Consider the following 18195-nt stretch of genomic DNA (forward strand, 5'->3'; position numbering starts at 1 on the left):
ATATTTAGTTTATGAATATTTAAGAAGTGAGTTATATGCCTCATCAACTCATATTGACAGTGATGATCTGCCCTTGTGATTTCAAGCAAGATATCACGCCATTTGTCTATCCGGAAATATTGAGAAATGATCGAGGTTTATGGGTTTGTTAGGGAGTAAACACATTGCCTTCATATATTTAAAAAATGGAGAACCTTCCGTAGAATATAGTGGCGATTTAATGAATAAGATCATGTCCGTTATGCAACAAGGGATATAGGAGTGGGAGAACGGCACCACACTCTTGCTGTTCGGATGATATATATCTTCTTTGCGGGATAACGGTAACTGAGGAGTAGATAAAAGGCTAAAATATAGAAATATTAAGAAAACTGGGCTTTACGTAATTAATCCAGATAACAATAATTTTATCAACAGATATTTGAAATGCTCAATAATATAGGAGATCCCAGCGACTTGAACATGTCAACTTCTAGTAGCCACTGAATTAAGACAAGGTATTAGTATAATAATCTGTTTAGTTATTTGTATTTCGGCTAGGCCAATATCAGTGTTTCTTCGCATTACGGTGCCTGCATCAGCCCAAAATGTGACGTAGTAAGTGGGTGGTTGGGGCAGATGGCGAGCAGTCTACCTTGCATTGGCTAGGATGGAAAGACCTGTTGACCATGCGAATTGAAGAAGTAATGAGGGGGAATTGGATAGGGCATGAATATATAGTCATCACATCGTAGACATCCATAGCATTGTTCGAATTGCTGTCCGCGGTGACATCAATTCTGAACACCACAAAAATCAACCCGTTGGTCTCCAAGAAAAGTGATACCAGTCATTGGTCACACTATTAAATCTGTCCGCAAGCCTGACAATAGATTTCAGTTAAAGACATAATGGGTGTCACCGATATAAATGGGTATAGAGTAGATCCGTCTACTACCTGACTTATTCTTCAGACAGCGAGTTAATTATTTTATAGCGTAGGCATGTACATGGATCTCATCAGCAGCGGTAAGACCATCGTCATGTACTTCTGGTCATTCTCAAATCCAGTATGCAACGAAAAAATACCAACATTCGAGAAACTGTTGGAGGCGAACCTTAACGCGGAATTTCTATAAAATCAACCTCGACGCTGAGAAGGCCATCGAGAAAGAGACTGGCGTCAGCGGAGGTCCATTTTTTGCTGTCTTTAGCAAGGAATAAAGGTTAGACATATCTCCTTCTGCCGACCCTGAAGAGGTTGAGACCATGATTCGAGACGCCATCAAGGAGACTGAGGCCTCCAAAGACGTCAAGAAGATGATGGAAGATACCCAAAATTAGCTGGTGTGGATAGAGAGAGCCACTGTAGCTAGTTTACACCAAAGAAACCGCATTGCATCCGTAACTAGGTATCTCCATCAAGGGATGTCCGTCTGAAATCTCTGAGTTTTTTTGCACTCAAGAAAACGTTGGAAAATATTAATGACTAAGAACGTTATGATGACATAATACGTTAATAAGCTAATCTAGCTTTCACGTGACTCACGCGACGCGCGATGATAGTTCAAAGTGAAGGAGAAAAGACGAACGAGAAGATCGATAACCATAAAATAGCGAGTCACGACGAGACCATCCAAGAGGAAGAAGAGGCAGCAAGGGAGGTCGCCATGGGGAAGCTGATCCGCCTCGAGCTCTTTAGTAAGTGTGGCCCAGTATTCCTCGAGCCTGGCGGTGTTTCTTTGCTAACTGCCCATCTACAGACTTCAAGTCCTACAAGGGCCACCACACACTTCTCTTTGGCGATGCGTATTTCACTTCAATTATCGGCCCCAATGGGTCGGGCAAGTCAAACTCGTAAGTCTAGTCCTAGTATAAGGGAACAAGACAAAGGAAAAACGAAAAACTGTAATTTGAAAGGTGGAAGTGGAATATGGCTGAACTGATCTATATAGTATGGACGCGATCTCGTTCGTCCTCGGAATCAAGTCGTCCCATTTACGGTCCACCCACCTTCGTGATCTTGTCTATCGTGGACGTGTTCTACGCACTGCAAAGATTAATGACGACGGCTCGGCCTCCAAGGATCCAGCAGCGGGGGAGTCTGGGGGGCAGAATGGAGAGGCTGCGGAGGAACAAGCAGAGAGAAATGATCCTAAGTCCGCTTGGGTCATGGCCGTTTATGAAGATGATGCCGGTGAGGAACAGCAGTGGAAACGCTCCATCACTAGTCAGGGTGTCAGTGAATACCGCATCAACAACCGCGTCGTCACAGCTCAACAGTACAATGATGCATTGGAGGCTGAAAATATATTAATCAAAGCACGCAACTTCCTCGTCTTCCAGGGCGACGTTGAGTCTATTGCTTCGCAGTCTCCCAAGGACCTTACAAGGTTGATTGAACAAATCTCCGGAAGTCTGGAGAGTAAGGCGGACTATGAGAGACTAAAGGCCGAGCAGGAAGAGGCCGCCGAGCACCTCAATTTTCAGCTCAACCGTCGGCGAGGAATCAACTCTGAGATTAAACAGTACCAGGAACAGAAACGGGAAGCTGAGACATATGCTCGCAAGGCTGAGGAACGTGACCAGGCCATCATCACTCACATCCTCTGGAAACTATTTCACTTCCAGCGCTTGATCGTAGAGTCAAGTGCAGAGATTCAGAAATACCAGGATGAGCTGAAAGAGTTCCGTCGGGGGGTTGAAAAGTACGAAAAGAACCTTGAGGATGCCAAGGTTGACCACGCCCGGGTCGGCAGAGATGTCTCAAGAGCGGAAAAAGGAATCAAATTGAAAGAAAAGGAAATCGAAGAAACTACAAACTCCCTCGTCCCTATCAATGAAAAGATTGAGATAACAGGCAAAAAGGTGGCAAAGTATGCCTCGCGGGTAGATGAAGTGTCCAAAGAAGCTCTCTCGCAGGCGAAGACAGTGAAGCAGCTTGAAAAGGATCTTAAAATTGTTGAGAAAGCCCAAAGCCAATGGGAGAACGAATGGAAGCAAACCATTGCCGTTAAAGGAATCCAATTAACTGATGCTGACCTTCAGGAGTATAGCAGGCTTAAGGAAGAAGTTAGCAAGCGATCATCCAGCACACAGTTGAAGTTGGATAATTTGAAGCGCCAGAGAAAGGCTGATGCGGAGGCCGTTAACAACATGAAAAGCAACCTTGAGAGCGTTGAATGGCAAGCAAAGAACTTGCAGACTGATATGGATCATATACTGGAACGCAAGGCTGCCATAGCTGCAACAATCAAATCTACAAGCAAAGAAATAGATGCTACCAAGAAAGAACTTAATAGTCTTACCTCGGAGCGTTTACGTGTTGCCCAGATGCGAACTGAGCTCGAAGAAAAGCTCCAGGTCACCTTGAAGAAGCTGCTGGAGGCAGACGATGGACGACAGCAAAGTGAAAAGGAGCATCGCACTAAAGAGATGATTGCCACTTTGAAACGCATCTTTCCGGGTGTCAAAGGCCGTGTGAGCGAGCTATGCCAGCCTAAGCAGAAGAAATATGCGGAGGCAGTGAGCACAGTGCTAGGACGCCATTTTGATGCAATTGTCGTCGATAACGAGAAGACCGCAAAGGAATGCATCCAGCATCTCCGTGATCAGCGTGCGGGTCAAGCTACATTTATCCCTCTTGAGACTATTCAGGTCAAGGCACTCAACTCTAATTTGAAGGGTATGCATCGTGCCATGCGCCCGGCAATTGAAACAGTCGACTTTGATAGTTCTGTCTCACGCGCCATTACGTATGCTTGTGGGAATTCAATTGTCTGCGACGATCTAGCAACTGCTAAATACCTGTGTTATGAGAAAGGTGTCGAGGCGAAGGCCGTGACACTGGATGGTACCGTTATCCACAAAGGAGGCTTGATGACTGGTGGTCGCGGTCCAGGACAGCGCAATGCCAAACGCTGGGAAGATACGGAAATCGCCAACCTCAACAAGCTAAAGGACAAGCTGATGGCGGATTTGGCTAATCTTCCCAAGGCGCATCGTAAAGGATCAGAAGAAGAGTCCCTTCAGGGCCAGCTCACCGGTTTAGAACAGCGCCTTGCATACTCCAGGGATGAACTGAGCGCTCTCGAAAAGAATCTAGAGAGCAAATCAAGTGAAGCTGATTTCGCCAAACGCCAGATAAAGAGCGTCCAACCTAAGTATCGCGAAAAGTCGGCTTTGCTCGAAAGCCTCGATCAGTCAATTGAAGAGATCCAAAGCTCTGTCACCGAGGTTGAAGACAAGGTCTACCGCGACTTCTGTAAGAGGCTGGGATACAAGAATATCCAGGAATATGACGCCCAACAGGGCTCTCTTCAGGAGGAGGCTGCTGAAAAGAAGCTACAGTTTACCACTCAAAAAACGAAGATTGAGAACCAGCTTAGCTTTGAAAAGCAGAGACTCCAGGCCACCGAAGTGCGCATTGACGGTCTCAAGACGCAGTCACAAAAGGACGAGGCAATGATTGCTGAGCTTGAAGCCGAACGTAGATCCATTCAAGAACGTCTAGATGAACTCAACGACGAATTGGCATCGTTGAACGAGACCCTCCAGGTTCAACAAAATCTATTCTCTGAATCATCTGAAAACCTCGCACAGCAACGGCGAGAGCTTCAGCGACGCAGCAAGAATGTGGAGGCTACCCTGAAGACTATCAGTGGGTTAGAAGCCGATGTGCAGCGTCATTCTTCCGGTCGATACACATTGATAAGGCGTTGCAAACTGGAAGATATCAACATACCTTTGACAGCGGATTCAGAACCACTTGATAAATTCCCCATCGACGAGCTAGTGCAGCCTGATCCTGATGCAATGGAGATTGATGAAGATTCAAATAATCCAGTTCCACAAAGCCACGTCGTACAAGACTTTGGTATAGAGGTTGATTTCTCATCGTTGGGTGATTCTTTGAAAGAGGTATGCACTATATTTTACCATAAAAAACCTGTAGCAGACTTAACTGACACTTTCAACTACAGGAATCTGATGATAAACTTGAAGAAGAGCTTCAAGAACGCGTGAGATCACTTAATAATGAATTGGATAAAATGGCGCCGAACATGCGTGCCATTGAACGTCTCGAAGGTGTTGAGAGTAAATTACGCACTATCGAAAAGGACTTCGAAGACTCCCGCAAACGCGCTAGAAAAGCCAAAGATGACTTTGAAGAAGTTATGCAGCGACGATCCGAGCTGTTCAACAAAGCGTTCACCCATATATCAGAACAGATAGAGCCGATCTATCGCGATCTCACTCGGACGGAGAGTTATCCAATGGGCGGAAAAGCGTGAGTCCAACTAACACTTACTACCTGAACACAAATTGCTAGACTGTAGGTGCTAACTTATGCATTAATTAGATACCTGGATATTGAAGACTCTGAGGAGCCTTACCTCGATGGCATAAAATACCATGCAATGCCACCCTTGAAGCGATTCCGTGACATGGAACACCTTTCTGGAGGAGAGAAAACGATGGCTGCGCTAGCCTTACTCTTCGCCATTCATTCTTACCAACCTTCTCCATTCTTCGTTCTGGACGAAGTAGATGCTGCCCTTGATAACGCTAATGTCTCCAGAATTGCTAATTACATTCGTGACCATGCCGCACCTGGAATGCAGTTTATCGTCATCAGTCTGAAGACTGGATTGTTCCAAGTTAGTGAGGCTCTTGTTGGTATTTACCGAGATCAGGCCGCGAATAGCAGCAAAGCATTGACGCTGGATGTAAGTTTGATCGTTCTCTTCCATTTTTCAAAGTTAATGTCTAACTATTCGTAGCTACGGAAATACCGGTGATTTCGAACTGCCAGTCTCCAAGACATTGATCAGCCTGCCAGCTCGGTTACTGTTCTAACGTTCGATCACAATTTATTTGCTCCTTGGTTTGCCCTATTAATTGACGCTTGTCATGTTTATTGTATATTTATGTCATCTGTAACCCCTCTTCCACGTTTATGCCCCCAATTAGATAGCGTTCAAATGTGTCCAAGAGTTTCACCTCCGGAGAATCCCAGAACACCGGCCACCATAATGATACACGTTTAACTCAGCTAAAGTACATTAAAAACCAACAGGTATGATACACAATAGATTAAGTAGTCTGAATCGCCACGAAGCAGTTTTATACTACATCCACAACCGCCTTTTGCAGCATATGGAACTCGGGAGAAAACGAGCCAAGGGCGTCCAGACGCAATGTACTCTTCTGCCCCTTGATGTTGACGTAAACAAAATGCTCCTGTGTAAATAAACGCCGGGCATTTGAAAAAGCCCTGAAAATGGCCAAACTCGTCTTCTGCACTGGCATCTTGAAAAAATGAGTATCATCCAGAGCCCGCTGGCGAGCAAATCGCTGCTGCGACTCCGACCAGCCAGCCTTAGTAAGCTCCACTTCACTCACAGTTACTTTCTGTGAAATAGAGAGCTCCGAGGGCGCAAGGGTAAGCTCGCGCTGTTTCATAAACGGAAGCATACGCCTGACCTTTATTGATAGTTGGGTTTTACCGTTGAGATTTACAGCGTTGATCTGGGATATCAAACCGAAGCCACGGCGGAAAAAGACGGTACCCATGATTGCCATGACGAAACAGATACCGCCAAAAAGCAGTTCTTGCCACCATTGGATTTTTAGTACCGGATCTATGGAGGAGGTATAGAAGTTATAACCAGCATACATGTAACAGAACGAAGCTGTTGTGTATGCACCGATGATATAAGATCGTTGTTTGGGGGCGCGGAACAGGCAGACGGGCCCCTTATGCTTAGAAACCTCCCATTCGAATCTGCGGAACTTGTTGGGCGCTCCCGACGACGGAGAAGGAGATTTTAAAGATAACTCTGGAGCTTTCACTTTTGATTTGACTGCATTTGTCCGAAGGGGAGGCGGTTGGCTTGTAGCATAGTACCGTGACTGCCGAGTTGCCTGTCTATACAACGATAATGGCGAACTGATACAAGGGTTTAGGGGCCGTATTTGCCGCGATAGGGCCAATTGAACTGTCATCGATCGGAAGAGCATGGCGAGGGCATCACTATTCGCTTGTATGTGGTCAGCGAGCAGTTTAATCAGTGGCTAACAATATTGTGCAGCATAATCATTACAACGAGTCCTAAAAGCCATTGGTAGATGTTTCTCACTTACCTCCAGAGAACCAGCTCTCCTTCGCTTCTGTCCTTCTCCTCCTCCTCTTTTGTGGATATTTTATTTCAATATTTGGTAATTGATGCAGTGATGACAGCGATAGAGATGTTGAAATCAGGTGTTTTTTGTTCTTTTTTTCGCAGCTCAACAACGCCAAGCCAAATCCATCCTTCCGAGGCACCAAAAGACGTCTCACGCTCAACAACTTCATTAACGACGAGAGCAGCGGCAGCAGGACAGCAACAGCAGTCTGGAATGAGGATTGCTTGCTAGATCAGCCCCAATCTATTCCTTCATAGCCGAGGATCCTGGCATACAGCCTCCCGTCAGCGGACCCGAGTCGCCGGTAAGCACGCGAAACTGTCATGGCAAATCTTTCGGCCCTCGCGAGACGGTTACCACTTCGCCAGACCAGCAATGGCTACTATTCTGTGAGATGTAAGTTATCGCTTTCTTGATTACGTAGCGGATGGCAGGCAGAAGACCGCCGGGAGGAGGTATGTAGGACACTGACTAACGGTCTACTACAGGCGTCCAAACCGCTGCTCAACAACCGAACTCATCCTATCCGCTTTATCCCTCCGTTGCGCAATTGCTCAAACAAAATAATATCCCATCAAACAATGTGTCTAAGATTACTGCTACGGGACCGAATGGTCGAATACTAAAAGGAGACGTGCTATCCTACCTAGGTACAATTGCAGCCAGCTACCCTGCCGACCTGGCCTCACAGCTTGCAAAGAACTCGCGACTAGACCTAAGCAATATCAATATAGCTGCTCCTCAGGCTCCATCGCCAGCTGCTTCGACACTCCAGGAGGAGCAGATACAGGTGGAGGAGGAGACTGCTGGGTCAAGATCAGAAGAGGCAGCAGGGTCTGTGTTTGAAACCAAAATTGCTGTCCCCGTGTCTTTCTCCAAACTCATCTCTGTTCGACGACGGATCCAGTCTTCTGTGGGAGTCGAGATACCACTGGCGACTTTCGTTTCTCGTGCAGCTGATATCGCGAATGAGAACCTACCAGTTAAGCCCAGCGAGAAGCAGCGGTCATCAGCCCTCTTTGATGAGATCCTAGGCCACAGGCCCTGTGCTTCTACACAGATGGCGTTCTCCCGAGGAGACTACCTCCCAGAGATTGTTTCCCCCTCTGAGTTCTATTCTAGCTCTGGAGAGAGCCAGCAAAGCCTGCGCAAATCCACGGACGATATCATTGACGTTCTGACCGGTCGGTCACCACCTTCAAAGAGAAATGTGACCAGGACAGCTGAGGCAGAGGAGGACAGGAACACAAGTATATTTAGCCTGACGATCCCTGAACACGAGGAGGCTCGTGCAATGGCCTTTTTGGAGAAGATGCAAGTTCTTCTAGAGGAAGAGCCAGCCCAGCTATTGGCTCTTTAGAGAAGCACAGTTCTGCTCTTGTTCTTTTGTTTTCTTCCCAACTTTGTATACTTCTCAATGTATTATCTATTTACTTCTAGTTTTTTACTCGCTTTTATGTCTAAAGATACAGTTTACCAGGAACGGGGTGTTTTTTTTTTTTTTTATGTCTCGTCCCTACCAATTTCAGTATAACTCTAGACTTGAGCACTCGATAAAACCTCAGCTAAAATTCCTGGCTCACCAGCAAAGAGAACATGACATCCATCAAAAGAAAACTAGACTGATATAGGTACGGTTGGAACTCGTCCAACCCTTAACCAAGATACGAGGTGCAGCATCAAGATGAGTGGGTCATGACCTCTATGCTTGTTTCCCATGTATATTCCGTATCCACTCAAGGTGACAGCAAGCAAGCCTAGACCTTGCTCCATCTTAGCACTAATTTGAATGTGAAATCACCCCTAATACATATTGTATTCGCACTATCAGGCCTCAGAAACCTATGAACTACTTGACCCTTCTGTTTCGCTAAATATACCACGGCTGACTCTCTTTATAATTGAGCTATCCATATTTATTACATTAGCTGCATGGATCATTTGTTAGTTGACTTAGGTGGAATTATCCCCTCTATCTGGAGTATGGAGTACATCTGGGGTAACCTAATCAATAATGGAATAGTTCCAGTGCACGAGTTACTTAAAGGAAAACTGGCTTCTCAAATGGGGTAGCCTAAATTTCCCTGGCCCAACCGACAAGTTAGGCTGAGAACTTGAATTTGGAGAAATAGTTTGTGGTGGTGGAACTGGATGCTGCTGTGCATAGTCTCGAGCAGTCGCAGACATTTGGACTTTTCGGTTTAGCCTCGCAGCATGCCCGCAGGGCAAAAGTTGCTGTTTCTCCAGTTCCGCGATAAGGGCAACAACGTACTTTTGACACTGCTGAGCAGGCACACGATTGGCAGCGGCTGTGATCTCCCTGCTGTGCTTCGGATCGACGCTGCCCAGATACTCGCGGGACTGGATGCCGGGGCTGTCGACTGGCTTGCCAGCTTGAATCATCACCGAATAAGGTTTATGGCGGGTCGGCCCGCCGGTGGAGTGATACCAAGTTGCAAGAGCCGCATTTCGCGAACACCCCATCAACATCTAGTGCGGATAAAGTGCATCCCGCTGTTTCCCGTAACAGACAAAGATGTCAATCGGAGGGGTAGGGTTGTAAGACATAGTAACGGACTTCGAGACGTACCGAATTTGCTACAGAGTGGCATATCTAGGCATCTATCTTCTTACTAGCTTTATATATCTTCGAAGTCGAGCATGAGGGGACCGAGGTTGGCAAGTTAACTATTCAGTTTAACTATCCAGTCAACTAATTTATAATGAAAAAAATGATTCAAATGATATTTCTTCTATATATTTCTTAGTTAGTCGTACATAGTAACTATCCAACTTATGCAGTAGGTAGAATATTGTCATGATTCTAGAGTGAAAGCCATAGTTATCTACTCATTAAATAAGCATATAGCTAGGTAATCTCATTGAATAATTATGCAGCTAGCTATATTCACTTTACTACTCTGAGAATATAAACAAGCAAGTTCTATTATATGATTTGCTTATTGTTTGCTTGTTACTTTTGTATTAGTTCACTAGTTAACTAGTAGTTAGTTAGGTTCTTGTCTCACCCTAAAATAAACAACTAACCAGGCAAACATCCTGGTTACGGACAGTTACTTAATACTCTCTGACAGCTACCTAAGCTACATTTTACTTACTTTCTTGCCAGGCAACATTTCATAACTATGACTTCTAACTATCCAGAACCGCTCGTTATCCAACCACGAGATTCCCACCAATGTACTATAATCCTCCTTCATGGTCGGGGATCCAATGCTGCTAAATTTGGCCCTATTCTCCTATCCTCTTCGATCTCCCACCTCGACCAGACCAGCACAGGTGCCGAACACACCCTTGTATCCGCCTTCCCTCATGCCAAATTTGTCTTTCCAACCGCATCTAGGCGTCGTGCCACTGCCTACAACCGGAGTATTATCAATCAGTGGTTTGATAACTGGCCACTGAGCACAGATACCCCTCCAGCAACCACTCCACAGGAGAAGCAACGTCGTGAATATCTCCCGGCAGATGGTTTAAGAGAGACGAGCCTATATCTTCACAAGTTATTGAGAGAGGAGATTTCCTTGCTTGGAGGTGATGCAAAACGCGTTATTCTTGGGGGCCTCAGTCAAGGCTGTGCTGCTTCTCTCGTGGCATTGCTTCTATGGGATGGGGACCCATTAGGTGCTGCGATTGGGATGTGTGGCTGGTTGCCATTCCGGCACCAGATGGAGGATTTTGCACATGGAGTGCATGCATCAGAGCCTGATGAAGATAATCCCTTTATCGAGCAAGCGGAAGATGAAGATGACATACCACCCCCTGTACAAGCCATGATCTCATTGGCGGAGGTGCTTGAGAGGAGCTTGCCAGAGAAGCCGCCTCGTAAGCTGCCGTTTCAACATATTCCTTTATTCCTTGCTCACGGAACTGAGGATGAAAAAGTACCCGTTGGCTATGGGAGGGAGGCAAGGAGATGTCTCAGCGAGATGGGAGTGGACGTTACTTGGGAGGAATACGCTGGCCTGGGGCATTGGTACTCAGGAGATATGCTTGGAGATTTAGTTGCCTTCCTGAAAAAGTATGAGCCAGACTTTGAATGATTCTACCATAGCAGTCAGCAAGTACAGTTCTTCAAGGCACTCTACAAAAGGAGTGCATGAGGATGTTTTCAATCGATGCGTATGAAGGCAGGATAAAGATGAAGTTATGTTATACTTTCAAGGTTCAACTTTAAATAATTATAGTTACTAGATTTACTCCTTAACGAGTTAGTTACAGAACAAGGGCGATAAAATTAGCACCAGAGGAGGTTGGCAGAGATTGCGTATATAAGTATGAATATATTCCAGAATAATACTCCGTACACGTAGTTATATAAAAAGTAGAAGATATCCATCTTAATCTATCTTCTACGACTTTCTCCTAAGCGAGTGTGCGTCACGTGGATTAAGCGAACTAATAACCCACTTAGTTATATCTATATTTGTTCTTCTTTACTATAACTCCTAAGAAGTACCGGAGGTACCTAACCACCTATCGGCGTTATTTACCAGCTCGGCCAGCAGGCTAAATTCCACTTCTGCAGCTTACCCAGCAAGTGAAACGTTAAAATACCAAAGTTAGATACCCGGGACCTACCGGTTACCAGCCAACTACATACAACATGGATAATCGAAACCTTTGGATTGAATTCGCGTCTCATCCCGGCGTTGTACAGGGAGGATTACGCGCAGCAAGCAACCTAACCCGACGCCAACTCTTCAACATTCTCAACATTGCATTCCGACCAAGCGGTGGATTTGACATATCTCGACGCGGCTCAACGACTCCTTTGCCTGTGACAGACGACCTTATTGAGCCTGGGCATTACATTTTATCTTCAACTATACCAGGCGAGGATGTTACCCCCAGTGATGAGCAATACTACCGGCGGACGCTTTCACTTTCCGATACAGGTAGAGATGAGACTTTCCGACACGACGTTAGGCAGCGAGACGGCCGCTGTGTTATCACTGGTCGGGTGAATCATAATGCTGGCGTGGGTCTGTGGCGCGGGTTCGAGGCTGCCCATGTATTTCCGCTAGCTTTATCGATGATATTCTCAAGCTGCGCGTTTTCGAACGGTATCACGGATAGTAGGGGAATTAACTCCCCTAACAACGGGCTTCTGCTCCGGTCAGATATTCATCAGATGTGGGATGGGTATGAGTTTGCTATCAATCCCGACGACGACTATCGCGTTTACAGCTTTTCTGCAAACACGACCGAGTACCATGGAACTGTTCTCAATGATGTCTGTCGCCAGCCAGAAGACGCTCACAGAGTATATGATGTTTTATTACGTTGGCATTTTGAGCAGGCGGTGCTTGGCAACGTTCGTGGTGCGGGTGAGCTAGGGTTTAACTTTGATTTCCCCCCTGGGACAGACATGATGGGAGAGATACGTGAGGGACCTTTTGCTACGGAGAGAATGGAAGCAGAGCTTTTTGGACGACTGTATGGTTATCATCAGAGCGAAGCCGTTTGATATTACTGAGCAGTTTGACACGACACTCCTGCTTCACTCCATCGTGCCGTTTGTTCCATGGCGAACTTGAAAGTGTTGCTCATTATCCAGGCAATTTTACCTTCTTATGGCTAGGGGTCTCAAATTTGACCTAGGGTTCTTCAACTGGAAAGCGTTCCTGAGATCACCAATGATCACCATACCCAATGATTTTCTGCGTTTATCGATGGTTTCCAGTTGACTGTCCAGATGATCAAATCTTAAAGGCATATTATTGTTGTGAACTATGCTCTTCTGGCGCCCTTGGCCTTTTCTCCTAGCTAAATACCCTCCCAGAGATCCCAAACAAAATAAGACATAAAAAGACACAGGTAGCAATGACCTGGCTACCAAACGCCCTCCATAAAACACCATACAGTTAGACAATTCCCCCCGCCCCGCCTCTTTTTTTAAACCCATGCTGAAAAGAGTACAGAACACCGTTCCTAAAGTGCAATGCTGATGAGAGAGAAGAAAAATTGCTGAACGTTGTTCCCATGCTAGATCGTCACGTGTGGCTCATTAAATGCGCAAAAGAAAAGGGCTGAAGACCAGGTATGCTCGGTTGTAAGAAAAGAAACAGTTAATAAAGAATCTGGGTCCAAGTGGTATACTTCCGAGTATCGCGGTGTACTTCTACCGTATTGTCGTGTAGCTAGCCAGTTTGCTCTCACGGTCCTGTTGTTTAAGGCCCTTCTTATTGAATATCTTCCAAAACCGCAGAGTCTCGTCGCCAGCACCAGTTACAACTGTCTGACCATCGGGACTCATAGCGAGATAGAGGACTCGGAAAGTGTGGCCAGTTAGCGAGACGACCTGTTCCATTCGTGGGTATTTCCAAACAACGATCTGATTCTGGCTGTACCCATGAGTGCTGACAATCTCATCTGAATTCTTAGACCATGCCAAATTGCAAACCTGGCTTCCAGTATCGACTTCTTTTATCAGGGAGCCTGTTGACGTGTTCCAGAACTTTATTGTGCGATCCGCTGTACCTCCTCCGGAGGCTAAGAGTGAGTGCTGATGAGGAGACCATGCGATGGCCTTGACGGCAGCAGTATGGTCTGTAAATCGGTATAAGGGTGCTTCGTTTAGTTTATCCCAAACGATTAGTTTATTGTCATTCCCTCCAGATGCTAGTTGACCGTCATCTGTGTTCCACTTGAGGCCACAAACCTCTTGTTTGTGCCCTGCAAGTCGGCGGAGATATTGGTCGGGAGAACGAACATCTCGGTGAAATATTAGGCGATCACGGGACCCAGACGTGAGAATATGGTCATTCCAAGCTAGCGCTCCAACACGGAGAGTATGTCCTGTCATTGTCCGTAATCGGCCACAATGCTCTGCATCCCAAATCTGTACGAGACCTTTGCCCGTCCCGATGGCAAGGTGAGTTCCCTTTTTGAGATGTTAAAAAAAAATGTATATTTAACAAGGATGTAAAGAAAGGAAGCTTACCCGTTGGATCCAATTGACACTGGTCACTGTATCGTCATCTAGTTGACAAAGTTTTGTAACATGACCATTGATAGAATCCCACATGTAGACAGCGGATCCTAGTCCAACTCCCAATATATTACTGCTACCCCAGTCTACGAGGTTTAGGTAGAAGTCGTCTGTGAGATCAGGAGCATCGAGGACCTTAAAGGGCACCTTGTTCACATATCTGGGCTGTTTTCGGAGACTCTGGAGGATTTGTTGGCTGTCAAATCGGATGGGAGAAAGGCTGTACAACTCGGAGCGGGCGTCGAAATTAGGGCCATGCTGGCTTCGGGGTGTTCGAGAAGGGGTAGGGTTTCCGGACGCATTTCTGGGAGACGTGTAGGAGAGCAGATTCTTGCTAGGGGTTGAAGGCGTGATGCTAGCCGGGGGCAGGGACATAGCAAGTTTATGTGATTGAGGGGTATTAGAGGCGAAATCCCGAGAAGCACTCGAGCGTCCGGGTAGTGGGTTAGGGGAGAGGGAATGTATATCAGGTTGGGGGATTGTAGAGCCAAAGAACTCATTACGCAGCACTCTGGAGTATGTTCGGTTGGCTTCCTCCGCTAGACACGCGCACAAAGGTAAGCTGGGGTGTTATTTCATAACAAAGCAGACGCGTTAACACTTACTTTTTTGTGAATGGATTTCGCCGTGCGTTGACTTTTTCTTTGTCTTTGAAGGTGTTGATGGACATCCATCTTCATGAAGCAGGCTGAACCCAGCCTGCAGGTCTTGTCCTTCACGATTAGGAATAAATCTGTATGCATTCGCGTTAGTAATTCAGGATTTAGAGATAAACAATAGAATGATTCAAGTAAACAAGGGTTTCACAGTAAGACAAAGCATGGAGAAACATAAACAATTGCTAATTGGAGACATACCTGTCACCATAAACCCTTTGTCGTTTCCGGCTTGGGCTACTGCCCGGAGTACTCTCACGCTGGCGGCCGGCATCTTCAAAGTCCTGCAGCGCTCGAGCCAAGGCATCAGGATTGACTGGTTCAGAGCCGGTCCGGGAGCGCTGTCTGGTAGATCGAGCTGTGCTGTGTGCCGACTTGGACTTGATCCCATGGCTTGGGGGCGGCGAGTTGGACGCTGGCGGGGAGATGGGCTTCCTGTCCATGCCGGCGTCAAGGGTATCTGCTTTGGCCATCCGAGCAGCAGATGCGCGAGTGCGGCCTAGCTTAGGCCCCGTCTCCGCCATTCCGTTCCTCTCACGGCGCAACAACTACTTCCCTGGGAGGGGGGAGCTCTTCTTCCGGACGATAAACACAGGCAATAACGACGACGACGACTGACCGTGCGGAGCAGGCGTTGAGGCATTAAACAAGCGACGGTCGGCACAGCGAACAGGCGATTTTATTACGAAGCTGGGAGAGTCGAATGAATGCGACGGAAGCGCAACAGGCGAGTCCTCCGTGGATACGGGTGCCGTTCGGCTGGCGACCAGATAACAAACTAGGCGCTGCGTGGTGGACTGGTCGCGACGGGGAAAACGAACATCGAAAAGGGGGCTGGGGACCTCTGTGTACGACCGTGCGGCTGGTCGATTCCTCGAGTTACCGGCAGACGCAAGACCCAGGGGCCGCCCTTCACTGGCGCCAGCGAGCTTTGGGGAGCGGGAGGTGAGAGAGCCGTTGCGTTCCCGGCGTTGTTGTTATTTTATTTATTTATTTTGCTTTCTTTCTTTTCTTCCTCGCTGGTCAAAGCGAACTTTCAGACATCAAAACAAGCTTCTCGTCCCAAAGGGGAAACCCCTGCCTAAAGGGGAAATGGATAAACAAAAACCCGCGACAGTCGCGCGCAAGTGACGCTAATCCTATCTAGGTAATAAAGAAGTCACGTGCGATACCCCGGATGTGTCATCCTCTTAGTCAGCTAAAGCCTTAGTCAGCCGAGGATAGACGAGAAAAGCTTATTACGTAACAGGGCCGAAACCCAACCTCAAGGATAAACACGCCTTAGTAAGGACTGGCCGTCCAATACCCCGTTATATAAACCAGACAGCGACGCCGTGCTTGTTGCATCTTCTTCCTCTTTCTTCTCCCCTTTTTTCTGGACTGGCATTGGATATCTGGATGTCCCTTGCTCCGCTGGACACTGGTGTTGCTGCTCGTTGCGTCCGTCTGTCTCTGCTTCGTCTACCAGTGACCTCATCTACCAGATCTCGTCGGATTGTTACTCTGCGTCCCCCGTCTTTACGGACCCTAGCCACGATGATCACCACCGACGAAAAGGCGCGGGCACAGGACTTTTTGTCCTTTGTCAACGCTTCTCCCACCCGTAAGACGTGGTCCAATCCCTGATTTTCCCGTTGGAACATGCTGACAATCTGAACAAAGCATTCCATGCCGTCGCTTCTGCTACTAAACGCTTTACCGATGCTGGATTCAAGGAGATCAAGGTGGATCTCCCCCTCATTCCCTTCTGGATAGTATTGCCAATGCATGCAACTCCCTGTCTGACACTGCTGTTACTAGGAGAAAGATTGCTGGTCAGAAGTCTGCAAGCCAGGGGGCAAGTACTATGTTACCCGCAATGGCTCGACTATCATTGCATTTGCTGTCGGTAACAAGTGGAAGGTCAGTTTCCTCATTACCACCATAGGAACAAGATAAAAAGGACAAAAAATTTGTTATATCTACTAAAAGAACAAAAGAATGCGCTAACACCTACTCAAGCCTGGCAACTCTATTGCAATGATTGGTGCCCACACCGATTCCCCATGTTTGAGAATCAAGCCAGTTTCCAAGCGAACCAATGAAGGCTTCCTCCAAATAGCTGTAGAACCCTATGGTGGTGGCATATGGCACACCTGTAGGCATTAGTCTCCGACTTAAACAGCAGCTTTAGTAGTGCATTTTACTAACAGGTTGATAGGGTTCGACCGTGATCTCGGCATTGCAGGCCGTGTGATGGTCAGGCAACAGGATGGCACCATTGCATCTAAGCTGGTCCACGTTGACAAGCCCAGTATGTGGAAATGCCTAAATTGTACGCATCCTGACTTCTACTAATGTTTGGTATAGTCCTCCGTATTCCAACTCTGGCTATTCATCTTGACCGTACAGAGACCTTTGCCTTTAACAAGGAAACCCAGCTTGTTCCAATTTGCGGAATGGTAGCTGCGGAACTCTCCAAGACAAGCGAGGACTCTAAACGGGAAGAATCTGGTGATTCCGTCTCTCCATTCAAAAAGATTACGGAACGTCACCACCCTTGCCTGGTTGAACTCTTGTCTTCCGAACTCTCTGCCAAGCCAGAGGATATCATCGACTTCGAAATGCTTCTCTATGATACCCACAAATCATGCCTCGGTGGCATGATGGACCAGTTCATCTTCTCTCCTAGACTCGACAACCTCAACTCCTCTTTCTGCGCGACCGTTGCCTTGATTGAGTCCCTTGCCAAGCCATCTGCTTTGGAGAATGAGTCTGCTATCCGTCTGGTTGCTCTGTTTGATCACGAAGAAATTGGCAGCAGAACCGCCCAGGGCGCCGATTCAAACATTCTCCCGGCTATCATTCAACGCCTGTCCATGCTTCGTGTATCTGGGACTAAGTCAGACGAGGATATATCTACCGCATATGAGCAGTCCCTCTCGACCTCCTTCCTTGTCTCAGCGGACATGGCACATGCCGTTAACCCGAACTACGCCTACAAGTACGAGAGCGAGCACAAGCCAGAAATCAACAGAGGACCGGTCATCAAGGTCAATGCCAATGCCCGTTATGCTACCAACTCCCCTGGAATCGTTTTGATGCACGAGGTTGCTCGTGCCGCTGTAGCTAATAGCGATATCTCCTCAGACTCCATTGTACCAATGCAACTGCTGGTTGTTCGCAATGACTCCAGCTGTGGCAGCACCATTGGACCCATGCTTTCGGCAGCCCTTGGATCGAGGACTCTCGACTTGGGAAGCCCGCAGCTGAGCATGCACAGTATCCGTGAGACTGGTGGAACAAAAGATGTGGCCCTTGCAACTCGACTCTTCACCAGCTTTTTTGAGAACTACACCACCTTGGCTCCTAAAATCC

The 18195-nt window shown here is 47.1% G+C and overlaps 7 protein-coding genes across 10 annotated transcripts in view; 5 read left to right on the forward strand and 2 right to left on the reverse strand.

Annotated features, from left to right (window-relative positions):
• Nucleotides 1–1666: 1666 nt before the first annotated feature.
• TERG_08386 (uncharacterized protein) lies at nt 1667–6783 on the forward strand (the record flags this gene model as incomplete). Of its 4 annotated transcripts, XM_047750565.1 has the most annotated exons (4): nt 1936–4899; nt 4962–5269; nt 5342–5708; nt 5763–6783. In XM_047750565.1, the coding sequence occupies 4 exons, from the start codon at nt 1936–1938 to the stop codon at nt 5778–5780; spliced, it is 3657 nt and encodes a 1218-aa protein (XP_047607530.1). In that variant the 3' UTR covers nt 5781–6783. The 4 variants fall into 4 exon arrangements, with proteins under 4 accessions (XP_047604934.1, XP_047607532.1, XP_047607531.1 ...); XM_047748942.1 differs by having other exon boundaries at nt 1667–4899; nt 5342–6783; XM_047750567.1 differs by having other exon boundaries at nt 1667–5269; nt 5342–6783.
• TERG_08387 (uncharacterized protein) lies at nt 6106–7002 on the reverse strand (the record flags this gene model as incomplete). The annotated part of the gene is made up of 1 exon (XM_003231041.1): nt 6106–7002. The coding sequence occupies one exon, from the start codon at nt 7000–7002 to the stop codon at nt 6106–6108; it is 897 nt and encodes a 298-aa protein (XP_003231089.1).
• On the forward strand, nt 6929–8664 carry TERG_08388 (uncharacterized protein). The gene is made up of 2 exons (XM_003231042.2): nt 6929–7563; nt 7656–8664. Exons 1-2 carry the CDS (start codon nt 7491–7493, stop codon nt 8525–8527), a joined length of 945 nt encoding a protein of 314 aa, XP_003231090.1. The 5' UTR covers nt 6929–7490; the 3' UTR covers nt 8528–8664.
• A 1649-nt stretch (nt 8665–10313) lies between these two features.
• On the forward strand, nt 10314–11231 carry TERG_08390 (uncharacterized protein; the record flags this gene model as incomplete). Its single annotated transcript, XM_003231044.1, has 1 exon — nt 10314–11231. The coding sequence occupies one exon, from the start codon at nt 10314–10316 to the stop codon at nt 11229–11231; it is 918 nt and encodes a 305-aa protein (XP_003231092.1).
• A 563-nt stretch (nt 11232–11794) lies between these two features.
• TERG_08391 (uncharacterized protein) lies at nt 11795–12658 on the forward strand (the record flags this gene model as incomplete). Its single annotated transcript, XM_003231045.1, has 1 exon — nt 11795–12658. The coding sequence occupies one exon, from the start codon at nt 11795–11797 to the stop codon at nt 12656–12658; it is 864 nt and encodes a 287-aa protein (XP_003231093.1).
• Nucleotides 12659–13312: 654 nt separating this feature from the next.
• On the reverse strand, nt 13313–15362 carry TERG_08392 (uncharacterized protein; the record flags this gene model as incomplete). The annotated part of the gene is made up of 4 exons (XM_003231046.1): nt 13313–14074; nt 14135–14721; nt 14788–14915; nt 15040–15362. 4 exons carry the CDS (start codon nt 15360–15362, stop codon nt 13313–13315), a joined length of 1800 nt encoding a protein of 599 aa, XP_003231094.1.
• A 1495-nt stretch (nt 15363–16857) lies between these two features.
• The window catches only part of TERG_08393 (aspartyl aminopeptidase), a gene marked incomplete at both ends in the record, with an annotated part of 1493 nt that continues 155 nt past the window's right edge, over nt 16858–18195 (forward strand). The window contains 3 exons of the mRNA XM_047748943.1: nt 16858–16975; nt 17039–17131; nt 17188–18193. Of these exons, the coding sequence (XP_047604935.1) occupies nt 16858–16975; nt 17039–17131; nt 17188–18193 (1217 nt within the window). The remainder of the gene's footprint in view (nt 16976–17038; nt 17132–17187; nt 18194–18195) is intronic.

This window comes from Trichophyton rubrum, assembly GCF_000151425.1.
Source record: "Trichophyton rubrum CBS 118892 genomic scaffold supercont2.14, whole genome shotgun sequence".
NCBI classification, from domain to species: Eukaryota; Fungi; Ascomycota; class Eurotiomycetes; order Onygenales; family Arthrodermataceae; genus Trichophyton; species Trichophyton rubrum.

Coding starts and splice junctions, on each gene's coding strand:
- TERG_08388 (XM_003231042.2), top strand. CDS start 7,491: ATGGCAAATCTTTCGGCCCTCGCGAGACGGTTACCACTTCGCCAGACC. Junction 7,564..7,655: donor TGGCTACTATTCTGTGAGAT/GTAAGTTATCGC, acceptor GGTCTACTACAG/GCGTCCAAACCGCTGCTCAA.